We start from the raw sequence: 16,581 nt of genomic DNA, 5'->3' as shown, positions 1-16,581 counted from the left end.
AAGAATGTTACGAGACAGAATACGGGAGCACCTCTGGCATATTGAGAAAGGTAAATTAGAAACCCATTTGTATCAGCACTTTAGGACAGTCCATAAAAATAACGTAAATGATCTACAATTTTGGGGTCTATGTAAAGTAAAAGGGAGCTGGAGAGGAGGGAACTTTGAAAATCTCCTACTCAAAAAAGAAGCAGAGATAATTTACAATTTTGACACCTTATATCCCAATGGTCTAAATTCTGAGTTAGACATAAGCCCATTTTTAATGTAACAGAAGTTTGAACAAATAAAAAGTCTCCCCACTCTCAAACAGACATCAGCTTATTTCATCAACTTAGGGACAACAAAAGAACTAAATAAAATATTAGAGGAGAAGTCTCTATAGTTAGAAGGAAGCAAAAATAAAAAGGAAGAAAATCATATAAAGGACACCTAGAAAAGAGAGAGAGAGAATGAGAAGGAGTGTATGGTATGGAGGTAGCCGTGTAAACCTAGGAAGGAGGAAACCCGTGTTCAATCCCAAATAAGAACTACCTATCTTTTCTGAAAAATACTTTTATATATATTTTTTATGTATTAGAACAAATAAAATAAGGAAGCTAATCACAGTAGGCCTAATAAAACATTAGAGTATACAAAACAAAAATAAATCAGATTTAATGAATAAAAGATCACAATAAGTATAAGAGCAATTATAGCTTAGAGGGAACTCTGCATCCTCAGACCGTGGAGACAAGGGTTCAATACCCAGATAGATCATCATTTTTAAGAAACTTTAATTTAGAGATTCAGTTTTTATATGCTTCAAAACTAGGTTGACAACTAATATGTTAACATTTTTATCTATTTTATGAGTCTTATATCAATTTAGAATGAATAATTAACAGTCTGGTATAAATAAAAAGCACAAAGACAGCGGTATATGATTATATACAAAGATCACACTTTAACTGTTGAAAGACTTCCAGGTCAAAGGAGGAGTGAACTTAGCAATTACAGGTGTGTTTGAGTGTATTTAAGGAGAGCAACAAGCAGCATACAGCATCTTGAAAAAGCCCTGAGTGAAAGGGTGAAACGCGTAGAAAGGATTGTATGCAAGCTGCTGTGAGAGGTAACAGAAAGACACTTGAAAGGAGAAACTCTGCGTACTTGGTACTTAAGAGCAGAGCAACTTTTGCATCTTCATTCTTTGGATGGGAGTCTGATTGTGGTAAGTAAGGCTTGCGCAAGTGAAGAACCACACAAAGTTTTCCAGCAGACTGAGACGCGCAGTGCACAGCGTGTCTCAGCGGGAGAAGACCAGCCGGAAGGAAAAGCCAAAAGCAGGTGAGAGTGTATATACACCTAAAGTTTCCTGCAGACGGCAGCCAAAGAGGTGAGAAATCATCTGAACACAAAGAGGCTGAAATAGATTAAGCGTAAGGGAGCTACCTCCCATAAATCACAAGAACCAATATTTTATTATACTCTGAACTATATAATCACCTTGTCTCAGAGCACAAAGTTTTTTAAAGAAATACACCCACACCAATTGCTAATAGAAGCAGAGACTGTAATTAGCAACTTAAAAGCACCTGCATCAATTGTCTGTGAAAACAGCATACAAAGGAAAGACTGTACTATCTGAAAAAACGTTACAGCCTGCAGGCAAAAAAAAAAAAAAAAAAAAATTTTTAAAGAGATACCGCTGTCATTTATCACTGTGAATATGTTTTACATTTGAAGCATTAGAGCTGTATTTTCTAACTGCATAGAAACGAAACAGTCACTGTAGCAAGAATTTTAGAGATATTGTGTCTATCAAACGTTTTTTAAGATGTTTTAAAGCTGACAGTCAGTTAATATATATGATTTTAGATTTATTTGCATTATGAAAGCTTGAAGAAATTTTACTGTACAAGTTGGTCTATTAGAGCAAAATTGTTCAAAAATACTGATAATAAAAGTTGTTATAGATTTGATTGAACTACAGATTGGGAATCAGTTTGTTGGAAAATTGTGACTATCTAGATATAGTCTAAATTTAGAAGAGAGGTTTGAGAATTATCCCTCACTATATACCACTATTTAGTTACCCAATTGCTTTTTAGCGCCATCTACCCTTATTGTTATTTGTATACTATATAGTTAGCAAGTAAATATATAAAATATTAAATGTATATACATAGTCTTGTGGACATTTGTTTTGGACAATCGAGTGTTGATAAGAATGAAAATCCATTAAAATTTGGTAATCAAATGTTTTTTTCTGGTTTTCAAATGTTATTTTCATTTTTGAATGTTCATAATTAGTTTGAATATCCAGATTCGATTTAAGAAATACTATTCAGAAGTTCAATAGTTCATGTGGTAGGGAATTTAGTAAATTGATACATAATAGATACAAATATATCAATTTGAATGTTTCTATTTTGTATATTGTATAATTTGAATATTACTTTTAAAGGGACAGTCAAATAAAAAAAAAACTTTCATGATTTAAATAGGGCATGTAATTTTAAACAACATTCCAATTTACTTTTATCACCAATTTTGCTTTGTTCTCTTGCTATTCTTAGTTGAAAGCTAAACCTAGGAGGTTCATATGCTAATTTCTTAGACCCTAAAGGTTGCCTCTGCATTTGACAGTTTTTCATCACTAGAGGGCGTTAGTTCATGTGCTTTATATAGATAGCATTGAGCTCAAACATGAGAATTTACAGAGGAGTAAGCACTGGTTGGCTAAAATGGAAGTCTGTTAAAAGAAGTGAAATAAGAGGGCAGTCTGCAGAGGCTTAGATACAAGGTAATCACAGAAGTAAAAAATGTATTATTATAACTGTGTTGGTTATGCAAAACTAAGGAATGGGTAATTAAGGGATTATCTATCTTTAAAAACAATAACAATTCTGGTGTTGACTGTCCCTTTAAAGATGTCATTAGAAATACTATTACAAATATATAGATTTGAATTTTTCAAATTCGTATATATTGCATAATTCGAATCAAATTATTAGAAAAATTCAAATTGATTATTACATTTCAAGAAAGCATTAGAAATACTATTACCATAAACAAATGTTGGAATGTTGTGCAAACATTCAAAATTTGGAACGAACGAATGAACGTGTTAAAAATCAAATTGTTTTTCGAATGTTACAAAACATTTCCCCACCCCTACCCCTCATCTTATTGAGGCAATATTTTTTGTGATTCTAGTGGGGCACCTTAGCTACCTGGAAGTCTGCTACAGACTCTCTAGAGCACCACTGTAGCAGTTACATAGTAAACCTTTTACTTTGGGTGTAAAATATATAATTAACAACAACAACAATAATTAATAACAATCATTTCTAAGTGTCTGGCTATATTACACACTGTGCACGTCTGTGGCCTATACTATCATTTGTGTATCCCTCATCTAATGGAAACCATAATTGCTAACCTAGCAGCTGCAGGCTCTTATTAGTAGTAGTAATATAGCATACGTTTTTCTTTGGGTGTAAACTGTGAAGTATATATCAAGCGTTGCTAGTGTACTATTACTATTACATATACCCTTCCCTTAATAGAAACCATAATTGCTATTGCAGTGGGGACAACAACCAAAAAAAGTGTTGCTAATAATATATAATTATTCTGTCATAAAATTGTTAGTCGGTCAGAGTGTACTATGTTTCTGCTGCCGCCACCACCACTACTACTAGTACCAGCACTGTCACATTGTTAGTTGGTCAGAGTGTACTATGTTTCTGGCTGCTGCCATCACCACCACCACCACTACTAGTACCAGCGCTGTCACATTGTTAGTTGGTCAGAGTGTACTATGTTTCTGGCTGCTGCCACCACCACCACTACTAGTACCAACACTGTCACATTGTAAGTTGGTCAGAGTGTACTATGTTTCTGGCTGCTGCCATCACCACCACCACCACTACTAGTACCAGCACCATCACATTGTTAGTTAGTCAGAGTGTACTGTTTCTGGCTGCTGCCATCACCACCACCACTACTAGTACCAGCACTGTCACATTGTAAGTTGGTCAGAGTGTACTATGTTTCTGCTGCCACCATCACCACCACTACTAGTACCAGCACCGTCACATTGTTAGTTGGTCAAAGTGTACTATGTTTCTGGCTGCTGCCTTCACCACCACCACCACTACTAGTACCAGCACTGTCACATTGTAAGTTGGTCAGAGTGTACTATGTTTCTGGCTGCTGCCATCACCACCACCACCACTACTAGTACGAGCACCGTCACATTGTAAGTCGGTCAGAGTGTACTATGTTTCTGGCTGCTGCCATCACCACCACCACCACTACTAGTACCAGCACCGTCACATTGTTAGTTGATCAGAGTGTACTATGTTTCTGCTGCCGCCATCACCACCACTACTAGCACCAGCACCGTCACATTGTAAGTCGGTCAGAGTGTACTATGATTCTGGCTGCTGCCATCACCACCACCACCACTACTAGTACCAGCACCATCACATTGTAAGTTGGTCAGAGTGTACTATGTTTCTGGCTGCTGCCATCACCACCACCACCACTACTAGTACCAGCACTGTCACATTGTAAGTTGGTCAGAGTTTACTATGTTTCTGCTGCCGCCATCACCACCACCACCACTACTAGTACCAGCACCGTCACATTGGTCAGAGTGTACTATGTTTCTTGCTGCTGCCATCACCTCCACCACCACTACTAGTACCAGCACTGTCACATTGTAAGTTGGTCAGAGTGTACTATGTTTCTGGCTGCTGCCATCACCACCACCATCACATTGTAAGTTGGTCAGAGTGTACTATGTTTCTGGCTGCTGCCATCACCACCACCACCACTACTAGTACCAGCACTGTCACATTGTAAGTTGGTCAGAGTTTACTATGTTTCTGGCTGCTGCCATCACCACCACCACCACTACTAGTACCAGCACCGTCACATTGGTCAGAGTGTACTATGTTTCTTGCTGCTGCCATCACCACCACCACCACTACTAGTACCAGCACTGTCACATTGTAAGTTGGTCAGAGTGTACTATGTTTCTGGCTGCTGCCATCACCACCACCACCACTACTAGTACCAGCACGTCACATTGTAAGTTGGTCAGAGTGTACTATGTTTCTGCTGCCACCATCACCACCACCAACACCACCACTACTAGTACCATTACCATCACATTGTTAGTTGGTCAGAGTGTACTGTGTTTCTGGCTGCTGCCATCACCACCACCACCACTACTAGTACCAGCACCATAACATTGTAAGTTGGTCAGAGTGTACTATGTTTCTGGCTGCTGCTATCACCACCACCACCACTACTAGTACCAGCACCGTCACATTGTAAGTTGGTCAGAGTGTACTATGTTTCTGCTGCCGCCATCACCACCACCAACACCACCACTACTAGTACCATTACCGTCACATTGTTAGTCGGTCAGAGTGTACTATGTTTCTGGTTGCTGTTATCACCACCACCACTACTAGTACCAGCACCGTCACATTGTAAGTCGGTCAGAGTGTACTATGATTCTGGCTGCTGCCATCACCACCACCACTACTACTAGTACCAGCACCGTCACATTGTTAGTTGGTCAGAATGTACTATGTTTCTGGCTGCTGCCATCACCACCAGCGCAGAGTCTGTGTCTGCTTCTACTTGTCTAATGAGAGGGAAATATTTTTTAATCATTTATCATTATTATGCCTGGTATGAACAGCGCTCTTGAGTATTGCACAGCATCTCTATGTGGTTAAGATCTGGGTTTTGGCTGGGCCACTCCAAAAGGCATATTTTATTTTTTTGAAGCCATTCTGTAGTAGATTTGCTTCAATGTTTAGGATCATTGTTCTGCTGCATCACCCAACTTCTACTAAGTTTTAGCCTGTGCACAGGCACCCAGATATTATCCTGTAGGATATCTTGATAAACATTGGAATTAATTTTTCACTCTGTGATCCAGGCCCCAAAGCAGCTCCAAATAATGATGCTTCCTCCACTATACTTAACCATTGGGATGCAGTGCTCTTTTTATGCCATACATAGTGCTGCATGTTCTTCCCAAAATTGTCAAGGTGGTCTTTGGCAAACTTCAGGCGTGCAGCAATGTTTTTTGGGAAAGCAGCAGCTTTCTTTGCTGTGTCCTGCCATGGACAACATGCCTTTTCAATGTTTTGTATATAGTAGACTCATGAATATAGATGTTAACCAGTTCCAATGATTTCTTCAAGTATATATATATATCTCCTTTAATCCTCTTCAGAAGAAGCTGGTACTGAAACATCTGGGGGTATTCATGTGGCTATGAGCTGATGTGATGAGATTATGAATAAAATGTATAATTCTCAAGACCGGTGAGTGCAGCGTTTTTTCTTCTGAAGAGGCTTAAAGGATGTTTGTATGTTTTGTACGCAGCACCCTGGCAGTTGCTAAATAAGTTATAGGGATTGCACCTGGAATCAGACTTATATATATATATATATGTGTGTGTGTACATTGTCTGTCTTAGCACTCACTCCATCATAGTACAGCTGCCAGGATGCTCTCCAAAGGTAATAACATCAAAAAACTAAAAGAAGGCACTAGCTGATTAGAAAATAATTAATTACATTTAATTATGGAGTGACGTTTTGAGGTTTTACCCTTCAGGGAGATAGATCTCCCTCTGGTGAGTTATCAAAGGAGGAGGTCCTTGAAGGATATTTCACAGTTGGACCCAATACATTGTTATCAGAAGAAAACCTGGTTGAGTGAGAAGAGACCAGGTTGCTATAAATGCAGTGGATGTACCACTTGCAATGTGTTAATGACAGACACGTTTTTTCAACATCCTAGAATTGGCAAAACGTAACTTTTGAAAGAGTCACTTGCATAACTTCCCATATTGTTTATCTGTTAAACTGCCTGTGCAGTCTCTTTTATGTTGGAAAAACCTTCAACAATCTCAGGATTAGGATGGTGAACCATAGAAGTGCTATTTGAGCTGTACTTAGAGAGGGAGCCTCGGATCAATCATTAACTCACCACTTTGTACAAATGGGACATTGTGTGGTGGACCTTAGCTATACCATAATAGATAATATCCTCCCACTCAATAGAAGTGGTGATAAAGCTAGGTTATTGCTACAGAAGTTGGTGAGGTGTATATTCAAATTGGACACTGAATTTCAAAACTTGGCTAGCAAGGCTTTTTTTGTAATTGGTCAATGTCCAGCGATGTTTTGCCCCTCTAAGGATTTGTCGTTATCTATTCCTGTCCTGTTAGGAACTGCATTTTGACATTACTGATTAATTCTTTCACTATGCTGTTTTGTATTTGAGTTGCCATCATAATGTTGTTGTTTAGGATGTAATGCATTTTCTTATGATGCAATGCATGCTTTTGCTCTGTTTAAAAATAAACCTTTTTCTTTTCAGGTGGTTTATGATATAATATGCTTTAGTAATTTTACTTGATATGTCTAATTGCCTGGTCTAAGTGCAACAAAATTGAGTCTTGATCTGGGAAAGATCCTTTTGAGTTAGATTCCCTGGGTTTTGAAGAAAGAGTATTTATAAAGTAATTATGTGCTCACTTTTTAGAATATAACTTTTTATTTGATAGATCAATGGGGTAACTTTAAATAGTAACATAGTAGATGAGGTTGAAAAAAGACAGACGTCCATCCAGTTGAGCATCAATTAATCCCATTTAAAAAGGTGACCCATTAACACAAGCAATCATATCCCTGAATTCTGTTTCTAGCCAGAAATGTATCTAAATCATAAATGTATCTAAGGTATTGGCATTCACTACCTCCTTAGGTAATGAGTTCCACAATTTGATTGCTATTACAGTGAAAAAACGTTTACTTTGCAGGAGATTAAAACCCTCTTTCCTCCAGCCTTAAATTATGACCTCATGTCACAAATAATTTTTTTGGAATAAACAGAGCTTCCGCCATCTCAGTATATGGGCCTTGAGTTTTTATATATAATAATGATAATTAATCATTTCACCTCTCAAATGCTTTTTTTTCTAGAGAAAACAGACCCAGTTTGGCTAACCTAATTATCGATTCCCCTTATTAGCTTTGTGGCCCTTCTCTGAACTTTTTCTAAGTCTGCAATGTCAATGTATTTCATTATACTTATGATTACTCTTTTATCCTATGCAGTCAAAATCAAGTATGTTTTTCAAAATTGGTCGTTTTGAAATGGCCGCCGGACTCCTCCTACTTGCTAATACATAATTTCCAACAGAGTTGTGGCTGCGAATCGGCAGTGTGTTGTGGACGATGAGTCTTGCTTGTTCACAGCGAGTAGCGCATGCGCAGTGTGCACAAATCGAGTCATTCAGCCTTTTTATTCACGGAACTCAGCAAAGGGTCTTATTTTAGCAGTAGACCATGTAACAGGTAATAATCAATTGGATCACTTGCAATTTTGCATTCATACTCCTCATAACATTGCATGTGTCTTTTGCTCTTCCTGTTTATGCGTGCAGTGCACATCTTATATAGCGCATGAGCAAAGGAAGCACCCTCAAGCACCGGAGTCAGTGTTCTTGAACAACCACCAAACTAAGGACAATATGACAATGCAGGTAGGAGGAGTCTGGCAAACATTTCAAAATGGCCAATGCTGGAAAACATACTTGATTTTGACTGCATGGGGGAAATGAGTTATCCTTGGGATTATGTGCTACAGAGTAATCTGGGGGCAAGGATTCCAATACAGTAAGTCTATTTCTGGTATAGACTGTCCCTTTAATAAAATTGTATCTATTTTTTAGCTTTAATTAGCACTGCCTAAGTTTGTTCTGCTTATTTAACTATTAGTTGTGCAAGTGAAAAGGTATCTTTCCTATGTGACAATCATTATTTATTATATCTTCTTTCCTTTTTAACTTTTTTAGACATTGTTCCATTTCCCATGTCCCCTGCCTACTGTCCCACTTTAGTTATGTTTTTATGATTTTTTTTTTTTAATATCAGAATATACTAAAACTGATTAAAGGAACCCTAAAGTCAAAATTAAATTTGATGATTCAGATAGAGCATACAATTTTAAATACTTTTGCATTTTACTTCCTATAACAAAATGTTCACAGTCTTTTTTTATTTCAACTGTTTGACTCACCAGCTCCTACTGAGCATGTGCAAGAATTTGCAGAATATACTTCTATGCATTTGTGATTGGCTGATAGCTGTCACATGATAGAGGAGGCATGGAAATAGACATAACTTTGAAATGTGTCGGAAAAAAAAATACTACACATTTGAAGTTCTGACTAAGTGCTATTGCATTGTCTTGTTATCATGCATTTATTGATTATGCAAATCTACTGTATGTACTGGTCCTTTAAGTAGGAGTGACATAAAATCATGAATATTTAATTAACTTGCTTAGATAATAATTCTACCATACCTGCCAAGGCTGAAAATCCTTAATGCTTGCACATGCTCTATTGACAAAAGGTCCTGCACCAGGTTCACACGAGAGCATATCATGAATAGCATGTGCCACAGCATATACTGCATTATACACAGAAACAGCAAGTCGGAAGTTTGTTGTATCATATATAGAGTTATCCAGTCTTAGCAGGTCTTCCTTTCCTGTACATGTGACATTGGATCCATATAAAATTGTCTCTGAGACATTATTTTCATTCCAGCTACATGAAAATACATGTCCCCAAAATTCCTTAATAAATATATCATTGACATATTTAGATGGATGTATACTGTATAAAAAATCTCTAAATCCTGGGATATCTGCACTGTATTTTGCAAGACCAATGGTCCCATTTAAAGTCTCCCATAATTCCTTTTGTGAAAACACAGCCGAAGGTAACCAACTTCCCACGGCAAGCCAAACTATTCCAGTTATTTTTTGGGCAGCAATGATTTGAAGAAAAGGAATTATCTCTGTAGCATAGGCATATAGCACAACCACACTAGCTGTTGATTTCTTTACCATATTGACAATATAATTAAGGTTGTCTGGACTAGGCTCGGAGGACAAACTTTCAGCAAATGCAATACATACGCCATTTTTTGCCATCTCTGATTTCAGTTTTTGAGTGCCTTGCACTCCATAGTCAGTATTAGAAGCTAATATACCCACCCAGGTCCATTTAAAATGCATAATCATGTGAACAACCGCAACTGGTTGAGAGTCTACAGTTCCAACAGTGCGTAAAAAAGATGGAAATTGGACTTTATCTGCCAGCGAGGGAAGAGCTGAGGCATAGCTGATCTGTAAATTAAAAGAAGTAAGTTGAAACTATGTGGCTGCAAACCTGGTATAGTTAAAATAACTACATAATACTTACTTTGTGTTATACATGAACCCTTTAACTGCTAAGCCATTTCCCACCTGGGTGCTAATATATTTTTTTATTATTATTATTTTTTAAATTTTTTAAAACATTTTTTGTTTTACTTTTTTTTTTTACAGACCCCCAAGGCTTACACTGTTGTAAAGGTTAGACGATTACCTTTCCAACAATGGGTCTTGGGGTTCTGTAGCTGCTTAGATGCCTGAGATACAGGCTTCTAAGCAGCATGCCTCCTCCTCCTATACTTAACATTGTTAAGTATAAATAAAGTTGCGCGGTGACGTCATCACGTAATTGTGCGTGACGTTACCGCACATCACGGGAAGCCCCGGCAATGCCTGTCACTCTACAGGCATGATTGCAGGGGTAGGAGCAGTAAGGAGCCTCCAGATCTCCCTCAAGGTGGGAGAGTGCTCATGACGGCTCTGAGCCGTCATTAGCACCAGAGTGAGAAACTCTGTGACGGCTCAGAGTCGTCATTAGCACTCAAAGGGTTAAAGGACCTTTACATACAGCAGAGTCAGATAATCAACAAGTGCATTATAAAAAGACAATGCTATAGCACTTACTGTGAATTTTAAATGAGCAGTAGGTTATTTTTCTGACAAATTTTAAAAGTTGCTTCAATTTGCTGGACAGCAATATCGCCTGACAGCCATCAGCCAATCACAGACTTATATATGTATACACTGTGAACATCTTGCTCATGCCCAGTGGTAGCTGTTGCCTCATAAAGTGTGCATATAAAAAGACTTACACAATTTCTTAGCGGTAGTAATATGAAACGTTTCTTAAAACTGCATGCTCATGAAAGTTTCATTTTGGCTTAAGTGTCCCTTAAATAAATGAGTTTAAATACCTGAACATTTAGTGGCTTTAAATAACTACATTTTACCGTTAACCAAAAATTAATGAAACACTGGAAAAAGACTGTGTGATGAGTCACATTGTTGGTGGTATGAATTCATTGGCATCTAAACTTTCTGAGTGCATTGATAGTTTTAGGAGCAGGCCCATTTTTTTTGTTCAGAACCTGGGTTACGCTTGCTTATTGGTTGGCTAAATGTAAGTAAGAGCTATCCATTGTGCTGAATCTAAAATGGGCCGGCTCCTAAGCTTTTGCATTCCTGCTTTTTAAATAAAGATAGCAAGAGAACGAAGAAAAATTGATAATAGTAGTAAATTAGAAAGTTGCTTAAAATTGCATGCTCTGTCTGAAAGAATTAATTAAAAAAATTGGGTTTTGTATCCCAAATAAATGTAATAATAATTTATTACAAAACTTCAAATATTAGAGATTTGGTAAGATATCAGCTGGCATCAATAAGTGATGCAGACAAGGATCCCCTGGATAAACGTCTTCCTGAGTATAGCTGTAACCTGAATTCAATGCTGTATTGACAACTCTAGACAACACTCTTGGCTAAGTATAACCTCAGTGTAATTTTTTTTAATTTTATTAATTTTATTTTATTGAGGTTTTTCGCACAATATACAATGCAGATAAAATTTGCCACAGTACTGTACAGACAGGTGTTATAACACTTTTCATACTCTGGTGAGAAAATAAACAACATAGTATCAAATTGGTGATAATAACTTCACCAAGTATAGTAATACAAGTATTATAATACAAACATATTCAAATAGCAACCTGTTAACCAAGGAATGATATGCAAATACACCATGAACCTCCTTTTATATATTTTTAGAAACCTCCTATGCTATACATAGGTTACTCTTGGGCCCACCTGTACTATCTAGTATTGACGGAGGTTAACTAGGATGATATATAATTTTATGAACCTCCCGAGTAATATATTGGTTACTAATGAACCAATGGAATAAATCTTAAATGTCTGGAGGTGAGAAATCTATAGTGATATACGGTCACTTTTGGACCATGGCACATAATTTATAATCTGTAAATAGCTAACGTGGTAGCTTTGAATAAAGTTCTCAATTAATATATTTTCTCTAGTAAATATTCCTCACAGTATTTAGAAGATCTCTCCTGGATCTAACTGTTCTAATGAGCCAAGAAAGAGGAAGTTAGCAAATGACAAGACCACTCTTGGGTCTTATGATTTATAATAAAGATTAGCCACTGAGCTTAGACTACTATTTAAAGATATCTAAATACAAACAACAATAAATACAAACTCATGCATAAGGTTGAGTGTTATGTAACTATTAATATAACCATGATCTCTATAAAACTGGGAAATGGTAACGTGTGAAACTTAAAAGGATTGAAGGGAACAGGAGACTGTCATTAATAAGATCGTTTCCCTGGGGGAGACCATATAGAGGGGGACAGGTTACTTACTACCTTTCAGGAACATATTTATGGATAAGTAATGTAATTCTGTTCCAGGAGTTACTTAGACCTTTTCCAAAATTCCTGAAATAAGCGATAGCTCCTGAATACACTCTATACTCACTCTATAATATGTTAAAGAGAGGCTATGTTGTTAATAGCATGGCATCTATTCATGTATATAAATATAAATATATCAAATCTCTCCTTATGATCTGGGTTTACTACACTAAGGAATATACCCTCCCCATTTATGATAATGCAAACGCGCTGCCTCGGCCGCTGGAAGCACGTCGCCTAATTTAAATCAATGAGTGGAGGGGGATAGGGCAATAAAAGATACATACACAATCTCTGGTCTAATTATGTTAGTGCCCGTCAGAGCAAATTGGTATATGTAATAATAAAAAATAACAAATAGAGGACATCTAAACATCAGGCTTAAACACATTTATCATGACATATTAACATATATAAAGTAAGACCACAGACCCAACTTACCACCATCAGGTATAATTATGCCCAACATGACACTACAAAAGTTTCATAGCAGGTAACAGTGTCTGTGTCCTTAAGTGAGCTTATCTGACTCCACGACGTTCTGTTAAATGAGAAAATCTACATATGTTTGCATTCAGTCCTGTATGCCCTTGTCTGCTTGATGTCGCATTGGAAAAATTATACTTAGCCTCTTTAGCATAGACCAGATGTACACCCATCGTCCAATTAAACAAACAGTCCAGCCAGGCAATGTTCACCTTCCCCTTGCTCTGTCCACTTTTGCGGTTGTCAAATGAGCGTTGCAAGCCCGGTATGAAGTCCTGAATGGCCTGCTATTCATTGCCTGCCAAACTAGGATCTTTCTGATCACTAAAGAAAACAACACTGCTCCCGGTCAGTTGCCCTACCTCCGCCATCTTGGGATCACATAGAGGTTGGATGTCCCTCACCAGGCCAATTGTGTCTTTAGCGTTTTGTAAATTAGGGGGTATTATCGCTGTAGATTCCTGCAGATTAGGTGGACAGATACTAGATGAAGGCTCCGTCCATGGCTGTGACCTTCAGGCAAAGGACCAGCAAACTTCTTTCAGGGAGTCCCACTCTGCCTCCAATACAACCTGTAGCCTGGAAAAGTGAGCATCCTACAGCGCTCCAATTTCTAGCAGACAAAATTCAACCTCCACCATTTTAAGAGATCCAAACAGCAGAGAAATATCTTTTGTTAGGAATGTTGATGGTACAGATCTTTCTCACCAACTAATACACTCTGCCTTACAAGCTCTGTCTTAGGTTTGTGTTTGTAGCAGCGTTACTTGCTTGCATCTTAACATGGATAGCCGAGGGGGGAGTACAATGCGGCAGCCTAAGCACCATAGGTTGTAATCCACATCTGGGAGACCTGCAGAGTCTGTGTCTAGTAGAAATGTACCTTACTTAGATTGTACAGGACCTTTTCAGACTCTAACCTCTTACTCATTTAGGTCTATGATCAAATGATGCCAACAGTTGCTCCACGTGGTCACGCTCCAGGCAGCTATGCTGAATAACATAAGCTAGACGTCCGATCCAAGAGCAAAAATCTGAACTCCGACGATAGTTACTGATAAATTTCAGGTTGTGGGTGCTTCAATATAATTTTTTTTTAGTATAGGTAGTGCAAAAACCCTATTATTGAGGCTTGGAGTCAGGAGCTCATAAACAAGACGTCCAGCCACTTCAGCTATCGGCTCCGCCCCCACCTCAGTGTAATTTTGCCTAATTTAGGGAGCACTAATTTATCTGACCTGTAGATGGGCCAATTCGCCCGTTTAAGGGTGCGCAACAAATTGCCAGCCATTACAAGTGGCTGGTTATTGCTACCGCATACTTGCGGTAGCAATTAGTGCTCTATAAATTAACCAGAGACCAGATCTCTGGTTAATTTTCAATAAGTGCCCCAAATGTATTTCTTTTTTTATTAAAAAAAAAGCATTTTTAGGGGTTAAATGTGGTGGGTGTGGGGAGTTAGAAAACAAACAGCACTGAAAATTGCCTTTAAATTGCGGTCTATGGGGAATTGTGTGTTCCTTGTAAATATATATTTATATATTTGAATATGCTTATATACACATGTATATACACATAAAAAGATATGTATATATTCACATACATATATATTTACACTTTGCTGCCCATCACAGGGAGCCTCATTCTCACGCCATGAGAAACGGCATGAAAACCTAGTGCAGCAAAGGGGGTAAGTAGCACAGTGATGGGCAGCAAAGTGTAAATATATATGTTTCACCTCGTTCTGGACTTTCTCAAGATCACGGGGTGAAACACGTAGAAAGGCTGTACGATATTTGTGCTCCACTTTGTAATACCAGCGGATGCAAATGTGTGCAGGTATTACAAGTTGCATGGAAGCATTGTGCTCACAAGAGCTTGCTTCCATAGGCTCCAATTGGAGTCTCATTCTCATGCCATGAGACACGGCGTGAGAACCTAGTGCAGAGAAGAGGATAAGTCACGCAGTGATGGGCAGCAAAGTGTAAATGTATATGTTTCACCCCATTCTAGGCTTTCTCAAGATCACGGGGTGAAACGGGTAGAAAGGCTGTGTCAGTGGCAACCAACTGGATGTGTAGCAAAGAATTGGAACTGTTACATATCCAAAATATTGCTGCCATTGGAAACAAGAGGTCATCTTCCTGCGTACATATTGTACTGTAGTACAGAAGAAAGCAAGACCAATAACGGGCATCAGAATGTGGGAAACAGGATCCGTTTGTGGGAACTTGCGCAAGTTTGAATGTAACGGTCGGCAGACTGTGACATCACGATAACAGAATGCCAACAATTCTCGAGGTTGGCAGCTAGGGAGACTACGCCAACCAAAAACAGATCAACAAACTGACGGCTAGATTTAGAGTTCTGAGGCCAAAGGGGTGCGTTAGCTACGCGTGCTTTTTTTCCCCGCACATTTTAAATACCGCTGGTATTTAGAGTTCACAGAATGGCTGCGTTAGGCTCCAAAAAAGGGAGCGTAGAGCATATTTACCGCCACTGCAACTCTAAATACCAGCGTTGCTTACGGACGCGGCCAGCTTCAAAAACGTGCTTGCGCACGATTCCCCCATAGAAAACAATGGGGCCATTTGAGTTGAAAAAAAACCTAACACCTGCAAAAAAGCAGCGTTCAGCTCCTAACGCAGTCCCATTGTTTTCTATGGGGAAACACATCCTACGTCTGCATCTAATACTCTAACATGTACCCCGAGTCTAAACACCCCTAACCTTACACTTATTAACCCCTAATCTGCCGCCCCCGCTATCGCTGATACCTGCATATTTTTTTTAACCCCTAATCTGCTGCTCCGTACACCGCCGCAACCTACATTATACCTATGTACCCCTAATCTGCTGCCCCTAACACTGCCGACCCCTATATTATATGTATTAACCCCTAATCTGCCACCCCTGCTATCGCTGACCCCTGCATATTATTATTAACCCCTAATCTGCCGCTACGTACACCGCCGCAACCTACATTATACCTATGTACCCCTAATCTGCTGCCCCTAACACCGCCGACCCCTATATTATATTTATTAACCCCTAATCTGTCCCCACAACGTCGCCGCCAGCTACCTACAATAATTAACCCCTAATCTGCCGACCAGATCTCGCCGCTACTCTAATAAATGGATTAACCCCTAAAGCTAAGTCTAACCCTAACACTAACACCCCCCTAAGTTAAATATAATTTAAATCTAACGAAATAAATTAACTCTTATTATATAAATTATTCCTATTTAAAGCTAAATACTTACCTGTAAAATAAACCCTAATATAGCTACAATATAAATAATAATTATATTGTAGCTATTTTAGGATTAATGTTTATTTTACAGGCAACTTTGTAATTATTTTAACCAGGTACAATAGCTATTAAATAGTTAATAACTATTTAATA

At 38.3% G+C, this 16,581-nt stretch overlaps 1 protein-coding gene across 1 annotated transcript in view; it reads right to left on the bottom strand.

Moving 5' to 3' along the window:
* LOC128636374 (extracellular calcium-sensing receptor-like) overlaps positions 1-16,581 on the bottom strand; it is a 69,861-nt gene that overhangs the window by 43,277 nt on the left and 10,003 nt on the right. Inside the window, exon 2 of the mRNA XM_053689401.1 lies at positions 9,394-10,224. Coding sequence (XP_053545376.1) covers positions 9,394-10,224 — 831 coding nt within the window. The remainder of the gene's footprint in view (positions 1-9,393; positions 10,225-16,581) is intronic.

This window comes from Bombina bombina, chromosome 7 (assembly GCF_027579735.1).
Source record: "Bombina bombina isolate aBomBom1 chromosome 7, aBomBom1.pri, whole genome shotgun sequence".
Taxonomy (NCBI): Eukaryota; Metazoa; Chordata; class Amphibia; order Anura; family Bombinatoridae; genus Bombina; species Bombina bombina.
Note: the sequence above shows the minus strand (reverse complement) of the source record. Positions and strands in the feature narration are given on the sequence as shown.